The sequence below is a fragment of the Trichosurus vulpecula genome, chromosome 9 (genome assembly GCF_011100635.1).
Source record: "Trichosurus vulpecula isolate mTriVul1 chromosome 9, mTriVul1.pri, whole genome shotgun sequence".
NCBI classification, from domain to species: domain Eukaryota; kingdom Metazoa; phylum Chordata; class Mammalia; order Diprotodontia; family Phalangeridae; genus Trichosurus; species Trichosurus vulpecula.
This window is the reverse complement of record NC_050581.1, coordinates 82,438,286-82,454,266: the sequence shown is the minus strand read 5'-3', so window position 1 is coordinate 82,454,266 and position 15,981 is coordinate 82,438,286. Positions and strand designations below refer to the sequence as shown.

General features: G+C 42.1%; 1 protein-coding gene across 1 annotated transcript in view; it reads right to left on the bottom strand.

The window, feature by feature from the left end:
* The window catches only part of TEDC2 (tubulin epsilon and delta complex 2), a 30,999-nt gene extending 15,785 nt beyond the window's left edge, over positions 1-15,214 (bottom strand). The window contains 2 exon segments of the mRNA XM_036739588.1: positions 12,635-12,671; positions 15,158-15,214. Coding sequence (XP_036595483.1) covers positions 12,635-12,671; positions 15,158-15,214 — 94 coding nt within the window.
* Positions 15,215-15,981: the final 767 nt, after the last annotated feature.

Sequence of the window (15,981 nt, the reverse complement as noted above, 5' to 3'; positions counted from 1 at the left end):
AATTTTTATAACATTAGATTTGTTTGTGCAAAAGATTTTTAATTTTATTTAACCAAAAATTATCCAATTTATTTTGTGTGATCCCCTCTGTCACTTTTTTTTTGCCACAAACTCTTCTCCTATTTGTAGATCTAAAAAATAACTTCTTTGTTCTTTGAATTTGTTTATGGTGTGACCTTTTATATCTAGACCATATATTCATTTGGAGCTTATCTTGGTGTATGTTGTGAATTTCTGACCATCTGCCATTCAGTTTTCCCAGCAGTTTTTGTCAAATAATAAGTCCTTCTCCCAGGAACTGTGGTCTTCAGTTTATTAAACAATTATGCTGTTTGCTTCTGTATGTTGTATACTTAATCTGTTCTACTGATTTACCTCTCTCTTTTTAAAACCAGTACCAAATCATTTTCATCATTATTTCTTTGTAGTACAGTTTGAGATCTGGTACTGATAAATTCCCTTTGTTCTCACTATTTTAAAATGATTACCCAAGAAATTGTGACCTTTTGCTCTCCCAGATGAATCTGTTATTATTTTCCTAGATGTATAAAATATTCCTTTGGTAATCCAATTGGCACAGTACTGAATAAGTAAATTGATATTTACTTATAAATATTTATAATTAATTTAGGTATCATTGTCATTTTTATTATATTGGCTTGGTTGGTTGGTTGTTGTCCTTCGTTCTCAAAGAGGACCAAAATGACATCACTATGCCAGAGTCAAGTTTCAGTGTGTCTGACTGTGGCTGATCAGACCAATATGAGTTTGGAATGCTCTTCCACAGGTCAGGCACAAATACTCCATGGGAACATTTGGAGTAGATACTCTAAATTTGCACATCCTGCATTTCTTTTGAGCTGTTTCAATTCTGCTTCGCTCGTAGAGCACAGTACATTCTCTGATGTGGGCACTCCATGCTGAGCAGTCCTGTGCCAATATCTCCCATGTCACACAATCAATTCCAAAGTTCTTAAGAGACCTTGAGCATACCCTTGTATTACTTCTTCTACCACTATGTGAACACTTACCCTGTGTGAGTTCTCCATAAAACAGTCTTTTTGGCAAGCGTACATTTTGCATTCGAACAACCTGACCAGCCCATCGAAGTTGCACTCTCTGAAGCAGAGTTTGAATGCTTGGCAGTTTAGTTCAAGTAAGGACCTCAGTGTCTGGTGCCTTATCCTGCCAGGCAATCTGCAGAATCTTCCTGAGATAATTCAAATGGAAGTGATTCAGGTTCCCAGTTTGGTGCTGGTAGACTATTCAGGTTTCACAGGCATACAACAATGAGCTCAGCACAATGGCTCAGTAGACCTTCAGTTTGGTAGGCAGTCTAATACCTTTTCTCTCCCATACTTTCCTTTGGAGCCTCCCAAACACTGAGCAATTACCAGCGTTTCTATATAATGAAAACATTAAAGACTGGGGGAGAGAAAAGGAAGGATAGAGAGGGGAAGGAAGGAAGGAAGAAAAGGAAGGAAGGGAGGGAAGGAAGAAAGGAAGAAAGAAAAAGAAAGGAAAAGGAAGGAAGAAAAGAAAGATTTTGAAGCAAGGTACCAGAGGAGATAGGAGGAGGACAGAATTAAGGACACGTGTAAAGGACTTCGCTTTGGCACCTCCGCATCACAAACTTGAGCAGAGGAGGAGAGAACTGCTGACGATGTGGAGGGGTTTTGAGAAGATGAAGGAGGTCATACAAGCAGCCTCTTTGGTCCTTGACTTGTCAGTAGAGGCAGCATGGTGTAGTAGAAAGAGAAATTAGATTTGGATTCAAAGGACCTCAATTTGACTCCTAGTCTAGCTGCTAACAGTCAGTGTCACTTTGGGCATTTTAATCTCCCTAGTCCTCAGTTTCTTCAGCTATAAAAAGATCTCTAATATCCTTCCCACTCCTATCTTCTGATTTGTTTAGGTGACCTTAGGAGCTGTTAGACTGAGGTAAAGGTTTTGAATAGCTACTTCAGGGATGATAATAAGGAGTTTAATATGAATAAAAGTGAGATTAGACAATATACATTTGTAATGGACCCAGTTGTTATGGTTATGTAGGAGTTAAGTAGGCCTGAAGGTGGAAGGTTAGGGACTAGCAGAGGGCAAAAGAGTGAGAGAGTAGGACAGGGCCGAGTTTATAATCTCAAAGAGGATCATAAACATGTCTGAAAGGTTCGGAATCGCCGGATAGAAGAAACTCTCAAAGTAGAAGGCAGAAGAATCAAAACATTTATTTAGGCTCAACAGTAACCAACCCATGAACCAGCAACCCCATTTTGATATGTTGGTCATAATCTTCCAGGCCCAATAAGTACGCCTTGAAAGAGTAACCAGGAGGCTACAGAGAAACATGATTGCATAAAGCAAAATCATGTTTCCCCCTTGATGGTAATAAGATTACCCACTGGACTGAAGTCTTTGTTCAGCTTCCTCCCGTAGATCAGCTCTGCTGCTGGCAGCTCCTGCCTCAGCTGTGTCTGTTTCTGAAACTGAAGCTGCAACTGAAACTGACGATGTAACGGTCGTAACTGCCTCTGTAACGGTGGTTGTAACTGCCTCTGGCTCCAACCGGAAAAGGAAAGAGAGGAAGAATCTTCAAGCTGTCCTCTCCCCTCTTATAGGGTTTCTGACATCATCAAGCTCCGCCCAAATGACCAGGGCCGATTGGTTCCTGAGTTGGCTCCTCCCCCTAGGGTAGACCAGGTTCTGGAGCTAACACCTCCCCTCAGCCAGCCCCATGACTCCCCACACAGGAAGCCGTCTGCCTCCCGGCATGCTCCCCGGGCCTCCTGCCCCGGAAGAGCAAGCCACAGTGTCCAGAGGCTCAATGAGGCAAGCTGAGCCATTCAAAGAAAACAAAAGCCATTATGGCTACATTCCACCCCTTGTTATAGGATACATAATCTAATCAGCCATGTATCCTAGAACATACATTGTGATTCAATTACAAAGGAAACTAAAACATATCATTCATTATAAAGCAAAACATATCATTTGGTGACATTCCTAAACATTGGTTTAACGATTCAAATGCGATCCACCCCTAGGTCCCAGCAAGATAATCTCTTCAATCAATCATCCCCAAAATAATTATTAATAATTCAAATGTCCACCCCTAAATCCTTGTATCCATTACATAGGATCAATAATATCATAACAATAAAACAACACAGCAAGGATAACACAAAATAAGTAAACAGAACACTATCATCATTTCCACCCCCCCCCTTGAACTATTGGGGCTCAAAATCTTGGGGTGAGGGGTGAAGGTCTCATTTTCCATAGCTTCTTCATGCTGAAATTGGATGTAGAGATGGCCCTGCCCCCAAAAAGTCCCATTCCAGAGGTCATTTCTTTAACGAGCTGGCAGGAATTCCAAGAATACTACATGCTTAGGCAGTCACCGGAAAGTGCAGGGTGCTTAAGCCTGAAGGAAACAAAACTAGCAACAAGGTTAGCCAAAACAAAGGACAAAAAGAATAGTCTGTGAATCTATTATTATAACCTATTCACGGTAAAATATATGGTTCAGGGGTACGATTTGGTAATTATTTTCCCCTGAATAGACAACTGTTACAGTGTTGTCCTTCCCATGGGCTATAACTTCTGCAGCCTTTGGAATATCATCTGGCTTCCGTTTTACCCATACCTTAGCTCCTGACTTTATTCTATCAATGGAGCAAGACCCTTTTGCCCCTCTAGTAGTTATTTTGGGAGGAGGGTCAGTTTTCACAAAGGGTATTTTTTCACAGGGGATAATAATGACTTGAACCATCCTATCATTTCTACAAAATTGTACAGGTTTTTTACCCATATTCTGGAGTGTCACAACAATTTCTTTTTGATAATTAGAATCTATCACTCCAGCCAATACATGTATTCCTTGAGCCGCTAATCCTGGTTTAGGTAATATCCATCCAAGATGATTCTTGGGGATTCTCATACATACTCCAGTAGGGGTTTTTCTTATCTCTTTCCTATTTAACCTAAAATTCTCTATACAATGTAAATCATATCCTGCTGAACCAGGTGTTCCTGGACTTGGTAGTGGGACATCTTCCCTCACAGTCCAAAATTCAATGTTTTGAATCTCACATGTTTGCTGTTCTCTGATCTGCAGATTTGGGGTCATCATTCTGGCTAGAGGTGTACTCCCCCCTAAGGGCCTATTATTCAAATTACGTAAGGCAATAGACAAATTATCCTTCCAATGTCGATATGAATTATTTGAGCTTAATTTTCTCAGCTGTTCTTTCAACAATCCATTCATTCTTTCAATTAGCCCAGATGCTTGTGGGTAATATGGAATATGATATATCCATTCTATATTATTCAACACACAATATCTTTTCACTTCTTTGCCCTTGAAATGTGACCCATTGTCACTTTGAATCTGCATTGGGGTTCCATAATATAAACTTACAATATCTAGAGTTTTACAGGTGTTTTTCTGAGTTGCGTCTTTATAAGGACAAGCCACTAGTACACCTGAATAGGTGTCAACACACGTACATACATATTTACATCCTTTATCCTGGGGTAGTGGGCCAATATAATCTATCTGCCAAATTTGGGCTGGAACTTTTCCCCTTGCTATTTCTCCAGTAACTATCCTAGGAAGAGTTCGTTCTTTTTCTAATTGGCATATACAACACTCCTCTGTTATTTGTTTTAACAACGCATGAGAAATACTGATACCTCGATCCTGTGCCCATCGATGGGTGGCCTGGACCCCTAAATGGCCAGCAGTCTGGTGGACCCATCTTGCTAAGGCTGGGTCATCAGTTGGAGTCGGAGTAGGGACAATACATTCAGTAGCAATCTTTGCTAGTCGATCCGCATGTGCATTGTACTCACGTTCTGGTGTGGTCAGGGTTGCATGAGCATCAACATGAAAAACTGACAGATCTGTAACCAAAGACATGTCCCATATATTTTCCCATAACTCTTTACCCCAAACTTGTTTGCCATGAATCTCCCAATTCTGATTCTTCCATATAGGCATCCACGTAGCTAATCCATTAGCTACCGCCCACGAGTCAGTAAATATATGACACTGTCCTCCTTTCTCTGCTCTGATGGCCTGATGCACTGCCATCAGTTCAGCATATTGGCTACTTCCACCTATCCCAGAACTTTCCAGAGTTCTCCTTGTACAGGGGTTATAGGCTACTGCTTTCCAATGTCTCTTCTGTCCTAAATATTTTGCTGTCCCATCAGTAAACCAAGCATGTTTCTTCTGTTCTTCATTTAGTCCGTCATATCCATTATTCCATTTCACTAAGGATGGTACCATCTGTTGCTTAGATTCAAGGGGCTTTTCATTGCTCTCAGTATCAATGTTCGCCACAGATTCATGTAGAGCAGAAACTCCATTTTTGCCTGCTCTGGACCTATTCTGAATATACCACTTCCATTTGATTATGCTTGCCTCTTGTGCATGTCCAATTCTGTGAGAAGCTGGGGTACTCATTACCCAAGTCATAATTGGAATTCCAGGCCTTAATACCACTTCATGACCCAGAGTTAGTTGCTCAGTTTCTACTAAAGCCCAATATGCAGCTAACAGCTGCTTCTCAAAAGGTGTATATTGCACTCCAGATGAGGGTAGTTTCCTTGACCAAAAGCCTAAAGGTACACTTCGGCTTTGTTGTTTTTGCCACAGACTCCAATTTGCATAGTCATCTTGTACAGTCACTTGTAACTCCACTGGCCCATTTTGCATAGGCCATAAGTCTAGAGCTAATTGAATAGCAGCCTTTGCTTCCTCAAAAGCTCTACTTTGTTCAAGTCCCCAGTCAAATTCATATTTCTTTCTGGTGACTTTATACAAGGGTTTTAAAATCTGTCCCAAATGTGGGATGTGGTGTCTCCAATAACCAAACAGCCCTATGAACTTTTGGGCCTCTTTCTTATTGGTAGGGGTGGGAAAATCCTGGATTTTTTGTCGAGCTTGTGGGAGAATTTCTCGCAGTCCTCTATTCCACTGTATCCCCAAGAATTTTACAGTTTGAGCTGGCCCTTGAACCTTTGCGGGGTTGATTTCCCATCCTTTGCTTTTCATATGGTCAATTAATAATACTAAACTCTCCTCCACCTCCTTTATATTCTTTCCTTGTATCATGATGTCATCTATGTAATGTGTAAGCTGTACACCAGGTAACTTTAATTCATCCAAATGTTCAGCTACAATCCTGTGGCAAATAGTTGGGCTATGAATATATCCTTGCGGCAGGCGTGTAAATGTATACTGTCGGCCTTGCCAAGTAAAAGCAAACTGATTCCATTGCTTGGGGTCTATTGGGATTGTAAAGAAGGCATTGGCCAAATCAATAACTGCATACCAAGTCCCTTCACGTTTTTGTATTCTCTCTATTAAAGTAACTGTGTCTGGGACAGCAGCATACAAGGGAGGAGTCACTTTGTTCAGCTGTCTATAATCTACTGTCATCCTCCATGTTCCATCTGACTTTCGGACTGGCCAGACAGGGTTGTTCCATTGAGTAGTTGTAGGGACTAACACTCCTGCCTCAACACATTCTCTTATAGTGTTGGCAATTTCATCTTGCCCACCTGGCACACGATATTGCCTCAAAGTAATTACTTCAGAAGGTTCGGGCAAAGTGATTGGATCCATCTTGATTTTCCCCACTAAGACTGCATTAATGCCTATTTTCCTCACAGCAAATTGGTATTTCCCTTCAGGTAAATTTAAGGTCATACCCTTCAAAATGTCTATTCCAATGATGTATTCAGGAATAGGCACAATAACCACACTATATTCTTTCTTGGGCAACTGTCCAATTTTCATCATCAATTTAACTTGTCTGGCTGATATTTCAGTCCCTCCTAGTCCTGTGATGGTAATAGGAGTTCCATGGCTGAACTTGTCTGGATTTCCATAAATAAGGGTGGCCTCGGCCCCAGTATCTATTAATGCCTCAGTTACCGTACTTGACCCATTTTTCCAATATATGGTCAAGTTAATGTGAGGTCTACAATCCAGCCTGTGTATTTCCTTAATTTGGACTGGGGCTCGGCCTATTCCCTAGTATTCCCTTTCATATGATTCACTTGGGTTTGAAGGTTCAACATCTGTAGCATTTGCAGGAGCAGTTCTGATTTCCCTATCTCTCGTGTTATGAAGTCCTCTATACATTCTGTATAATTCATTGGTTGGAATTCCATCTATCATTTCAAAACCTACCCCTGCTCTCAATAAAGTAGTAAACATTTCTTTCCTTGTTACTCTCCTTTGGCGCCAAGTTTGCTGGTTATACACTCTTCTCTCTCGAGGAGATCTATCCCTTCCCCAGTCACCTAAGTCATATAACTGTAAAATCTTATTTATCACTGTTGCAAGACGGCTCCCTACTTCTCCAAGCAATAAATTCAAAATTAGTTGTTTATAAGCAGGGGGAGCTGTCCTAATTATTAAATTCCTATGAGACAGTCCCATTGGATCATTGTAATATTTGTCTGCAGTTCCTATCATAATGGCAGTCTTCATTACCTCCTCCTTTAGTCTCATGATACAATCTCTAAGTGAATACCAGGGTCTGTGCTCAGTGGGCCACATAGAATCAGTATCATATCTCTTATTGCATCCCACAGCGGCTAATGCCAACAGAGTAGTCTTGCTATCACCATCTCCTTGCTGATGATGTTCCCTAAAAGCTTGTTGAACTAGAGGATCATGGCTGATACCTATGAATCTCATGCAGTCTGTCCCATCTACTGATATTCCACCGGCCCCTTGATCACTGAGTCTTACCATCCAAGATATCAATGGTTCTCCTATTCTTTGGCTGAATCTACTCAAAATATCTGTGACCTCTTGCGGTGAGAAATCTTCCTGAATTTCCCTTGTAACTGAATCTTCACCTCAGGTTTCTGTCTTCCTCCTTTGTATGGGTCGAGCCCTTGTCTGATCATTTAACCATCTCCTATTCTCTGTGTGAGGCACATCCTGAACCCCAGTAGTGTTTTGTGCCTCAGCCCCTAACATTGTCTCATTCTCTCCCCACTCACTTCCTCTGCCACCATGGCTAGGACGAAGCAGGCAGTCAGGCTCTTTCTGGGCTGGGTTGAAATGCACTCTGGGCTTTTTTGGTCTCCTGTTGCTCTTAGCCACATTAATAGAAAAGTTCTCATTTGAGTCAGTTTGGTCTCCTGCTATCTGAGATTCCTCTTCTTCCTGTGGGGTAAGAGTGCCCCCATGTCTTTCACTTAATCTCAATCTTTTGTATACTAGCCGGTAGGCTGATAACACTATCCAGCTTTGCCTAGATAGTGATGCCCCTGACTGAATCCCAACTTCTCGTAAACACTTTTCCAAATCCTTAGGATCTCCTCTCCGTAGCCTTGGTTCCCAGTTTTCACAGGGTCCAGCTTTTTTAGCCAATTCTTTTGCTAGGGAGGAATAAAATGGATCCTCCCATCCTGGGATATTCATCTCTTCCTCTGGAATTGTTCTGCTTCTAAATAGAGATCTTATACCTAGCGATCCTGTTCGTGACGCCAAATGTATCAGGAGGGCCGAGTTTATAATCTCAAAGAGGATCATAAACATGTCTGAAAGGTTCGGAATCGCCGGATAGAAGAAACTCTCAAAGTAGAAGGCAGAAGAATCAAAACATTTATTTAGGCTCAACAGTAACCAACCCATGAACCAGCAACCCCATTTTGATATGTTGGTCATAATCTTCCAGGCCCAATAAGTACGCCTTGAAAGAGTAACCAGGAGGCTACAGAGAAACATGATTGCGTAAAGCAAAATCATGTTTCCCCCTTGATGGTAATAAGATTACCCACTGGACTGAAGTCTTTGTTCAGCTTCCTCCCGTAGATCAGCTCTGCTGCTGGCAGCTCCTGCCTCAGCTGTGTCTGTTTCTGAAACTGAAGCTGCAACTGAAACTGACGATGTAACGGTCGTAACTGCCTCTGTAACGGTGGTTGTAACTGCCTCTGGCTCCAACCGGAAAAGGAAAGAGAGGAAGAATCTTCAAGCTGTCCTCTCCCCTCTTATAGGGTTTCTGACATCATCAAGCTCCGCCCAAATGACCAGGGCCGATTGGTTCCTGAGTTGGCTCCTCCCCCTAGGGTAGACCAGGTTCTGGAGCTAACACCTCCCCTCAGCCAGCCCCATGACTCCCCACACAGGAAGCCGTCTGCCTCCCGGCATGCTCCCCGGGCCTCCTGCCCCGGAAGAGCAAGCCACAGTGTCCAGAGGCTCAATGAGGCAAGCTGAGCCATTCAAAGAAAACAAAAGCCATTATGGCTACAAGCTCCTAGTTGACCTTTTCAAATATAGGTTCTAGGGAGCAAAGGAAGTGACACCAGAACAGGGATAATGGACTAACAAAATGGAAGAAGGATAGAGGGCAGGAGTAAAACAAAGAACAAAAAACAAATAACCTGATTGGCAAGAGTGATCCAGGAAGTAGAAAGACAGGATAACAGAGGGGAATTTTCGATTTCCAGATTCTGGGCTGACACAGACATTTCTGTCTCCTATTTCTCAACAATTCTGTGAAGTAGGGGTTAGATGAGGTAACCTTTAAGGTCCCTTCTAGCTCTAAATCTATGATGTTCTGCCTAGTAACTCCAAATCCCCTAGAACAGAATTCTTGCTACATATTACCACCACTGCTGCTTCCTAAGTGTGTAGTAATAATACCAGTTCAGTTAAACACATGGTTGTGATGGACCTATTATGTGCAAAAAGACACTGCTAGGTGACAAAAATAGAAAGACAAAAGTGAAACTGTTCCTGGCCTCAGGGAGCTTATAGTCAACTGACATGTCTCTAGATTTTCTTGACACTGCTTTCGCCTGGTTCATCTCCTACATGTCTGGCCATTTTTTCTTGTCTCCTTTGCAGGTTCATCTTCCATGTCAATCCCCTTAACTGTGGGTATAATATGAAGCTCTGTCCTGGGGCCTCTTCTCTTCTTTCTCTCTCTACACCTTCTCACTTGGTTACCTCATCAGTTCCCATGGGCTTAATTATCCCCTTATATGCAGATGATACCCAGATATATCTATATCTATGTATCTATATATCTGTCTGGCTACATATATAATCTCTCTCCTTTTCTATATATATATATATGTGTGTGTGTGTGTATGTATGTATATACATATATATACATACATACACATATATTCTCCAAAGCCCTATTCTCTCTCCTGAACAACAGCTGAGCATCTCCAACTGTCTTTTGGACATTTTTAACTGGATCTTCCTTAGTAATCTTAAATTTAACATGAGTTCTTTCCCCCCAAAACACACTCCTCTCCTAAACTTCTCTATTTCTATCAATAATCCTACCTTCCTTTCAGTTAGTTACTTGGTGTTATCAACTCCTCAATCTCCCTCATATCTAATCAGTTGCAAAATTTTATTTCTACCTCCATGACATCTGTCAATAAATATTTATTAAGCATCCACTATGTAACAGACACCATGATAAGCATTGGGAATACAAAGAAAGGCAAAAAATAAAATCCTCTGCTCTCAAAGAGCTTATAGTCTAATGGGGGAGAGAACATGCAAATAGCTATGTAAACAGGATATATACAGGATAAATTGGAGATAATCAACAGAGAGAAGACACTAAGGTTAAAAAGTACTGGGAAAGGCTTCTTGCATAAAGTAGGACTTTAGCTGAGACTTGAAGGAAGCCAGGAAGCCAAGATAAGGAAGGAGAGAGTCTCTAGCTTGGCAAACAACCAGTGAAAATGCCCAGGGTTGGGAGATGGATCCATCACCTTCTCTCTGTCCACATGGCCACTACCCTAGTTCAGATACCTCTCAACTGGAATATCGCAATATTCTTCCAATTGGTTTCCTTACCTCAGCTCTAACCCCATTCTGATCCATCCTCCACATGACTGTTAAAGTGATTTTTCTAGAGGACAAGTCTGATCGTGTCATTGCCCTGATAATAGTCTCCAATGGCTCCCTATTGACTTTAGGATCAAGTATAAACTCCTCCATTTGACTCATCACATCCTGGCCCAAACCTAACACTTCTAAGCTGGCTAGACATCACTCCCCTTCCTTCATTCTATCCTATAGACAGACTGGCTTTCTTGCTGGTCCTCAGATACAATGCTCTAACTCCTATCTCTGTGTCTTTTCATTGACTCTTCCCCACATCTGTTGATTCAGAACTGGTCGAATAGACAAATTCAAAGAGTAGTGGTGGTCTCCTGTGTAATATCCTAATGATGTGCGTTTAGCCCCAGGCTATTTAACATTTTTATCAATGCCTGGATAAAGACATAGATGGTATATTCATCAGATTTGTAGGTGACACACAATGGGAGTCACCAGTGACACACACAGGATGATAGAATCCAAAAGGATCTTGACAGGCATTGAGACGAATCTAATTAGATGAAATTCAGTAGGGATATATGTAAGGTTTCTAGCTTGGGTACAAAAAAATTAATTCCACAAGATAAGGAAGGCATGGTTGGACAGCAGTTCTGAAAAAGATCTGGTGGTTTCAGTGGACTACCAGCTCCACATGAGTCAACAGTATTAGGTGACAGCCAAAAAAGCTAACACGTTTCTGGGTTACATTAAGAGGAGCATCACTCCTGGAAAAACAGAGGTGATAGTACCACTGAACTCTGTCCTCATCTGGAGTATTGTGTTCAGTTCTGGGCACCCCAGTTTGAGAAGTAAATTGATAAGGTAGAGAATATTCATAGGAAGCCACCAGGATAGTAAAAGGCCTTGAGTCCATACCATATGAGAATCGCTGGAAGGAATTTGAGATACTTAGCCTGGACTCAAGAAGATTCAGGGGAGAATGATGGCTGTGGTCAAGCGCTTGAAGGGCTTCCATGCAGACTTGACCAGACTTGACTACAGGGACTTTGCTCAGTTTAAAGGGTAAAATCAGGAACAATGGACTTGGATGTGATATCAGGAAAAACTTGTAAACACTTAGTGCTATCCCAAAGTACAATGGGCTGTTTGGAGAGATTTTGAGCTCCCTGTCCTTGGAAGTTTTCAAGCAGGTATATTACTTGTCAAGTATATTAGAGCAGGGATTCTTTTCATGACTTGGTCTACATGGTGGCTGAGGACCCTTCCAATATTCACAATCTGTGACCATGATTGTATACCCTTCTTATCGACTGGTTTGTCTAGGAGATTCCAGGCCTGGACTAAACAGTGACCAATGATGGCTATTTGGATAGCCTGTCCTTCCCAGGAAAACAGAGGAGGAGAAAATACCGTGGTTAAGAGAACTAGGAATGTTAGGTGAGTTATGCCTAGAAGTCTGGCCCACATGCATGTTGTGCACACACATGCGTGTATATACACACGCACATATACATGTGCAAACATGCAAAGACACACATACACACCATTATATTATGTCCCTAGGAGCATCACTTCCAGTCTATAATGAACCAACAGTTAAAGGGCTTCCCTTGAGGACTGAAGGGAACCTCTGATGGACATGCTGGCCTAGATCAAGATAACTGTGGAAGTGGGGTCAGGGGAAGTGATGTACTTTCCAATGTAGCATTTGGGGTGAGAGTAGAACCCATGCATCAGCCGTATAAAAACTGGAGCGTGACCAAGAAGTCAGAGTGTGAGTCAAGATTGATTTACCTGCAACTGTGGGTTTGGCTTCAAAATCAAAGGCTCCCTGAGGAGAAAATCAATCAACAACCCACAAGGGTGCTTCTAAAACAGAACAGGCAGAAAGCCCACTTGGAGAGGAGGAAGAGCACTGCCAACAAAGCAGAAACAATGCCAGCTGGCTGGCTCCACTCCCTCTACCCCTCACCTGTACCCTGATGTTAGCTGAATTAAGAGCCCAGAGCTACTGGCAAATGAAGGCAGGGCTCTCCATGCTCATTTAGAGCAAAGCTGTTCACAAGATCCTAGATCACAGGATCTAGAACTGGAAGGGACTTCAGAGGACATCTAGTTCAATCCCCACATTTTACAAATGGCTCAAGGAAGTGAAGTGACTTGCCCAAGACCACACATGAAATAAGCTTCAGAGGCAAAATCCAAACCTTAGAGCCTAAGCTACCCCCTCTCCCAGGGACTTGAGGCTATTTAAGGTTGTCACAGTTGACAGGGCCAATGACCTAATATTCAAGAGGCTCCCAGACTGATGCAAAGGTGACAGTGATTCAGGCCCAGGGCCCAAGGCACCTGGGCCCCTTTTTGAGAGCATATGGGGGTCCATACCTGAAAGAACCATTGTGATGTGCCTCTCAGTGAGGCCCAGATTGTACCCTGTAGTGATTTCACCCACCCTTAATGGTTTTTTATAAGAAAAGCTATATTGGCTAACTAGCGCAACCCCCATATTGGTTTCCAAATCCAGAATGTGAGCCATTCTGATTATATAGGTAAAATGAAAGCCAGATGGACAGAGCTCTGGACTTGGAGTCAGGAAGGCCCAAGTTCAGATCTGGCCTCAGACACTTAGTAGCTGTGTGACTCCGGGCAAGTCATTTAACCTCTGTCTGCCTGAGTTTCCTTGTCTGTAAAATGGGGATAATAATAGCACTTACCTTCCAGTATTGTTGTGAGGAGAAAATGAAATAATATTTGTAAAGCACGTTATAAACCTTAAAGTCTGTGGAAACGTAAGGTGCTATTATAGTTATCATTAAATAAAAGCCAATGAAGTTTCTGGTGCTTTCTAAAATTGTAAACCAAAAGTACTGTCACCTCCCTGAAGAAGTAAGAGGAACACGAACAGTCATTCAGAACTGGTCACTGCCACCCTCTAACCAGTGACGGGTTATATGAGATGGAAAGAAGGGAAATCAGTCCAGAGGGCTGAGTGTGGAGCAAGTCATGTACTAGTAATAAGACATGTCAAGGAGGAGACCTGGGAGGTGGTATTTATACTAATTAAAGGACCATATCCAGCCAATGGCACAAAGGGACAAGACTCTTTGGAAGGATGAGGTTGCCATTCAGCCATTTATGTATCTTATGTTAATGCCCCCTTCTCAAAGAGGAGCACATAATGTCAGAGACAGACAGTGGAGTAGACCTCTAACAGAAGCTACCCCAAGAAGCCTCTCTGTCCCTTGCCCAGTGGTCCCATCAGCAGAGTGGATGTGGAGGAAGGTTCAGAGGAGATGCATGAGAGCCAACTGACGCATCTTTCGTCACGCACATGATCCAGCTTGAATTCCAGCTCTGGCCAGACTATCAGAGGAAAACCATCAGCACCTTGCACAAGGCCCATTTCCTTGGAGAGGGGGTAGAGATTTGCACTGATTGCTACGGACATTTACTTTAAATTTGGCTCTGTGTTGCTGAGATACTAAGCCATTGCAGAAACAGTCATTAAGGGGCTGAGTCCCTGATATGCTACCATAGAATTCCATATTCTAGAGTTTCTGATTAGGAATTGCACTTTATAATAAAGTGTCTATTACATTCCAGGCACTGTGCTAGGTACTGGGGACACAAAGACAAAAGTTAAATAATTCTTGCCCTCAAGGAGCTTGTATTCTATTCAGAGAAATGCCATATGGTAGTTATTACTAAGTAGTACAGATCAATTCACAACTTCAAGCATTCTCACAATTTTATTAGTAACCTCATTTTCGCTTTCGTAATCGGCAACCACACACATTCACATCTATATGTAGTAGAGAAAAAAATGAGAGGCATGTTTGTGGAGTGGGTCTCGCTAACCCTCCTGTTGCAGAGTAAAGAGCTCCAGGTTCATTCAGCGTGTTGGAGGTGATGTCAGGAGCTTGCTGGTCTCAGTATCTTCTGACAGCAGCCACTAAAGTCCCAGCAAACTCTCCCTTGGTTTTCAGAGGGCAGCCAAGGCAGAGAGGTTCGCAGCAATATGGTATGGTCTGAAATCGCTGGTTTGTTGTTGTTCTTTTTCATTGAGATGTTACCACGAAAGGTCACAGAATTCCAGGGAATTACTAGGGAGAAAAACTGTTTTGCATATTACCAATTTTATTTTGCATACTGCATTTCATGGGTTATTTCATGATTACCATGTTAGGAAACAATGCATATTATCAGAATTGTTGTTGTTCAGTCGTTCAGTCCTGTCTGACTCTTCATGACCCTATGGATCAGAGCGCACCAGGCCCTTTTATCTTCCACTATCTTTCTAAGTCTGTCCAAGCTCACGTTATATTGGTCACCTCTTGACCTGAGGGGCTCATCTTCCGATGTCATCTCTTTCATCGTTTTAGTACTGTTCATGTGGTTTTCTTGGCAAAGATACTAGAGTGGTTTGCTGTTTCCTTCTCCAGTGCATCACCTTTCGTCTCCACTATGACCTGTCCATCTTGGGTAACCCTGCATGGCCATAACTCATAGTTTCATCAAGCTATGAAAGCCCCTATGCCACAAAAAAAAAGCAGAGATGGGGTGGGGGGGCAGCAATCAGAATTAATGTTTTGTTATAAAGAATTGCATGCAGAAAAGTGCATCCTCAGCAGTCTCTAGCAAAAGATTTGGGTTTGGGAGGGCAACAGGAATCTAATCCCATATTTTCCATAGGTTCAACGTATCATCTTCACATTCTTGACTTTTACACTGTTTTCTATAAACATTACCCTCACCCCTACAAAAGCTGAGCATTGACCATGTTTGGGAGGAAATGTCATAGTCTGGGCCATTCATAGATTTAGAGCTGAAAAGGTCCTTGGAGACCAGCTAGTCCAACCCACTCATTTTACCCATAAGGAAATTGAGACTCAGGGAGGTTAAATAATTAACTTGTCCAGTCATATAGGTAATGTGTCAAATGTGAGATTTGAACCTAGGTCATCTGGGTGAACAAGTGAGTTCTCTGGCTTCTGCTCCACATTTCTTCTAAGATTTAGCATCCTAGCTTCTTAAGAACAGTAAGACTCACAAGGTTAACCCCTATAATGCACAACATAATTATGATATGCATCTATGCCCTCTCAATGAGATGTCTTTCCAAGTGCAATGAGTCGAGACAA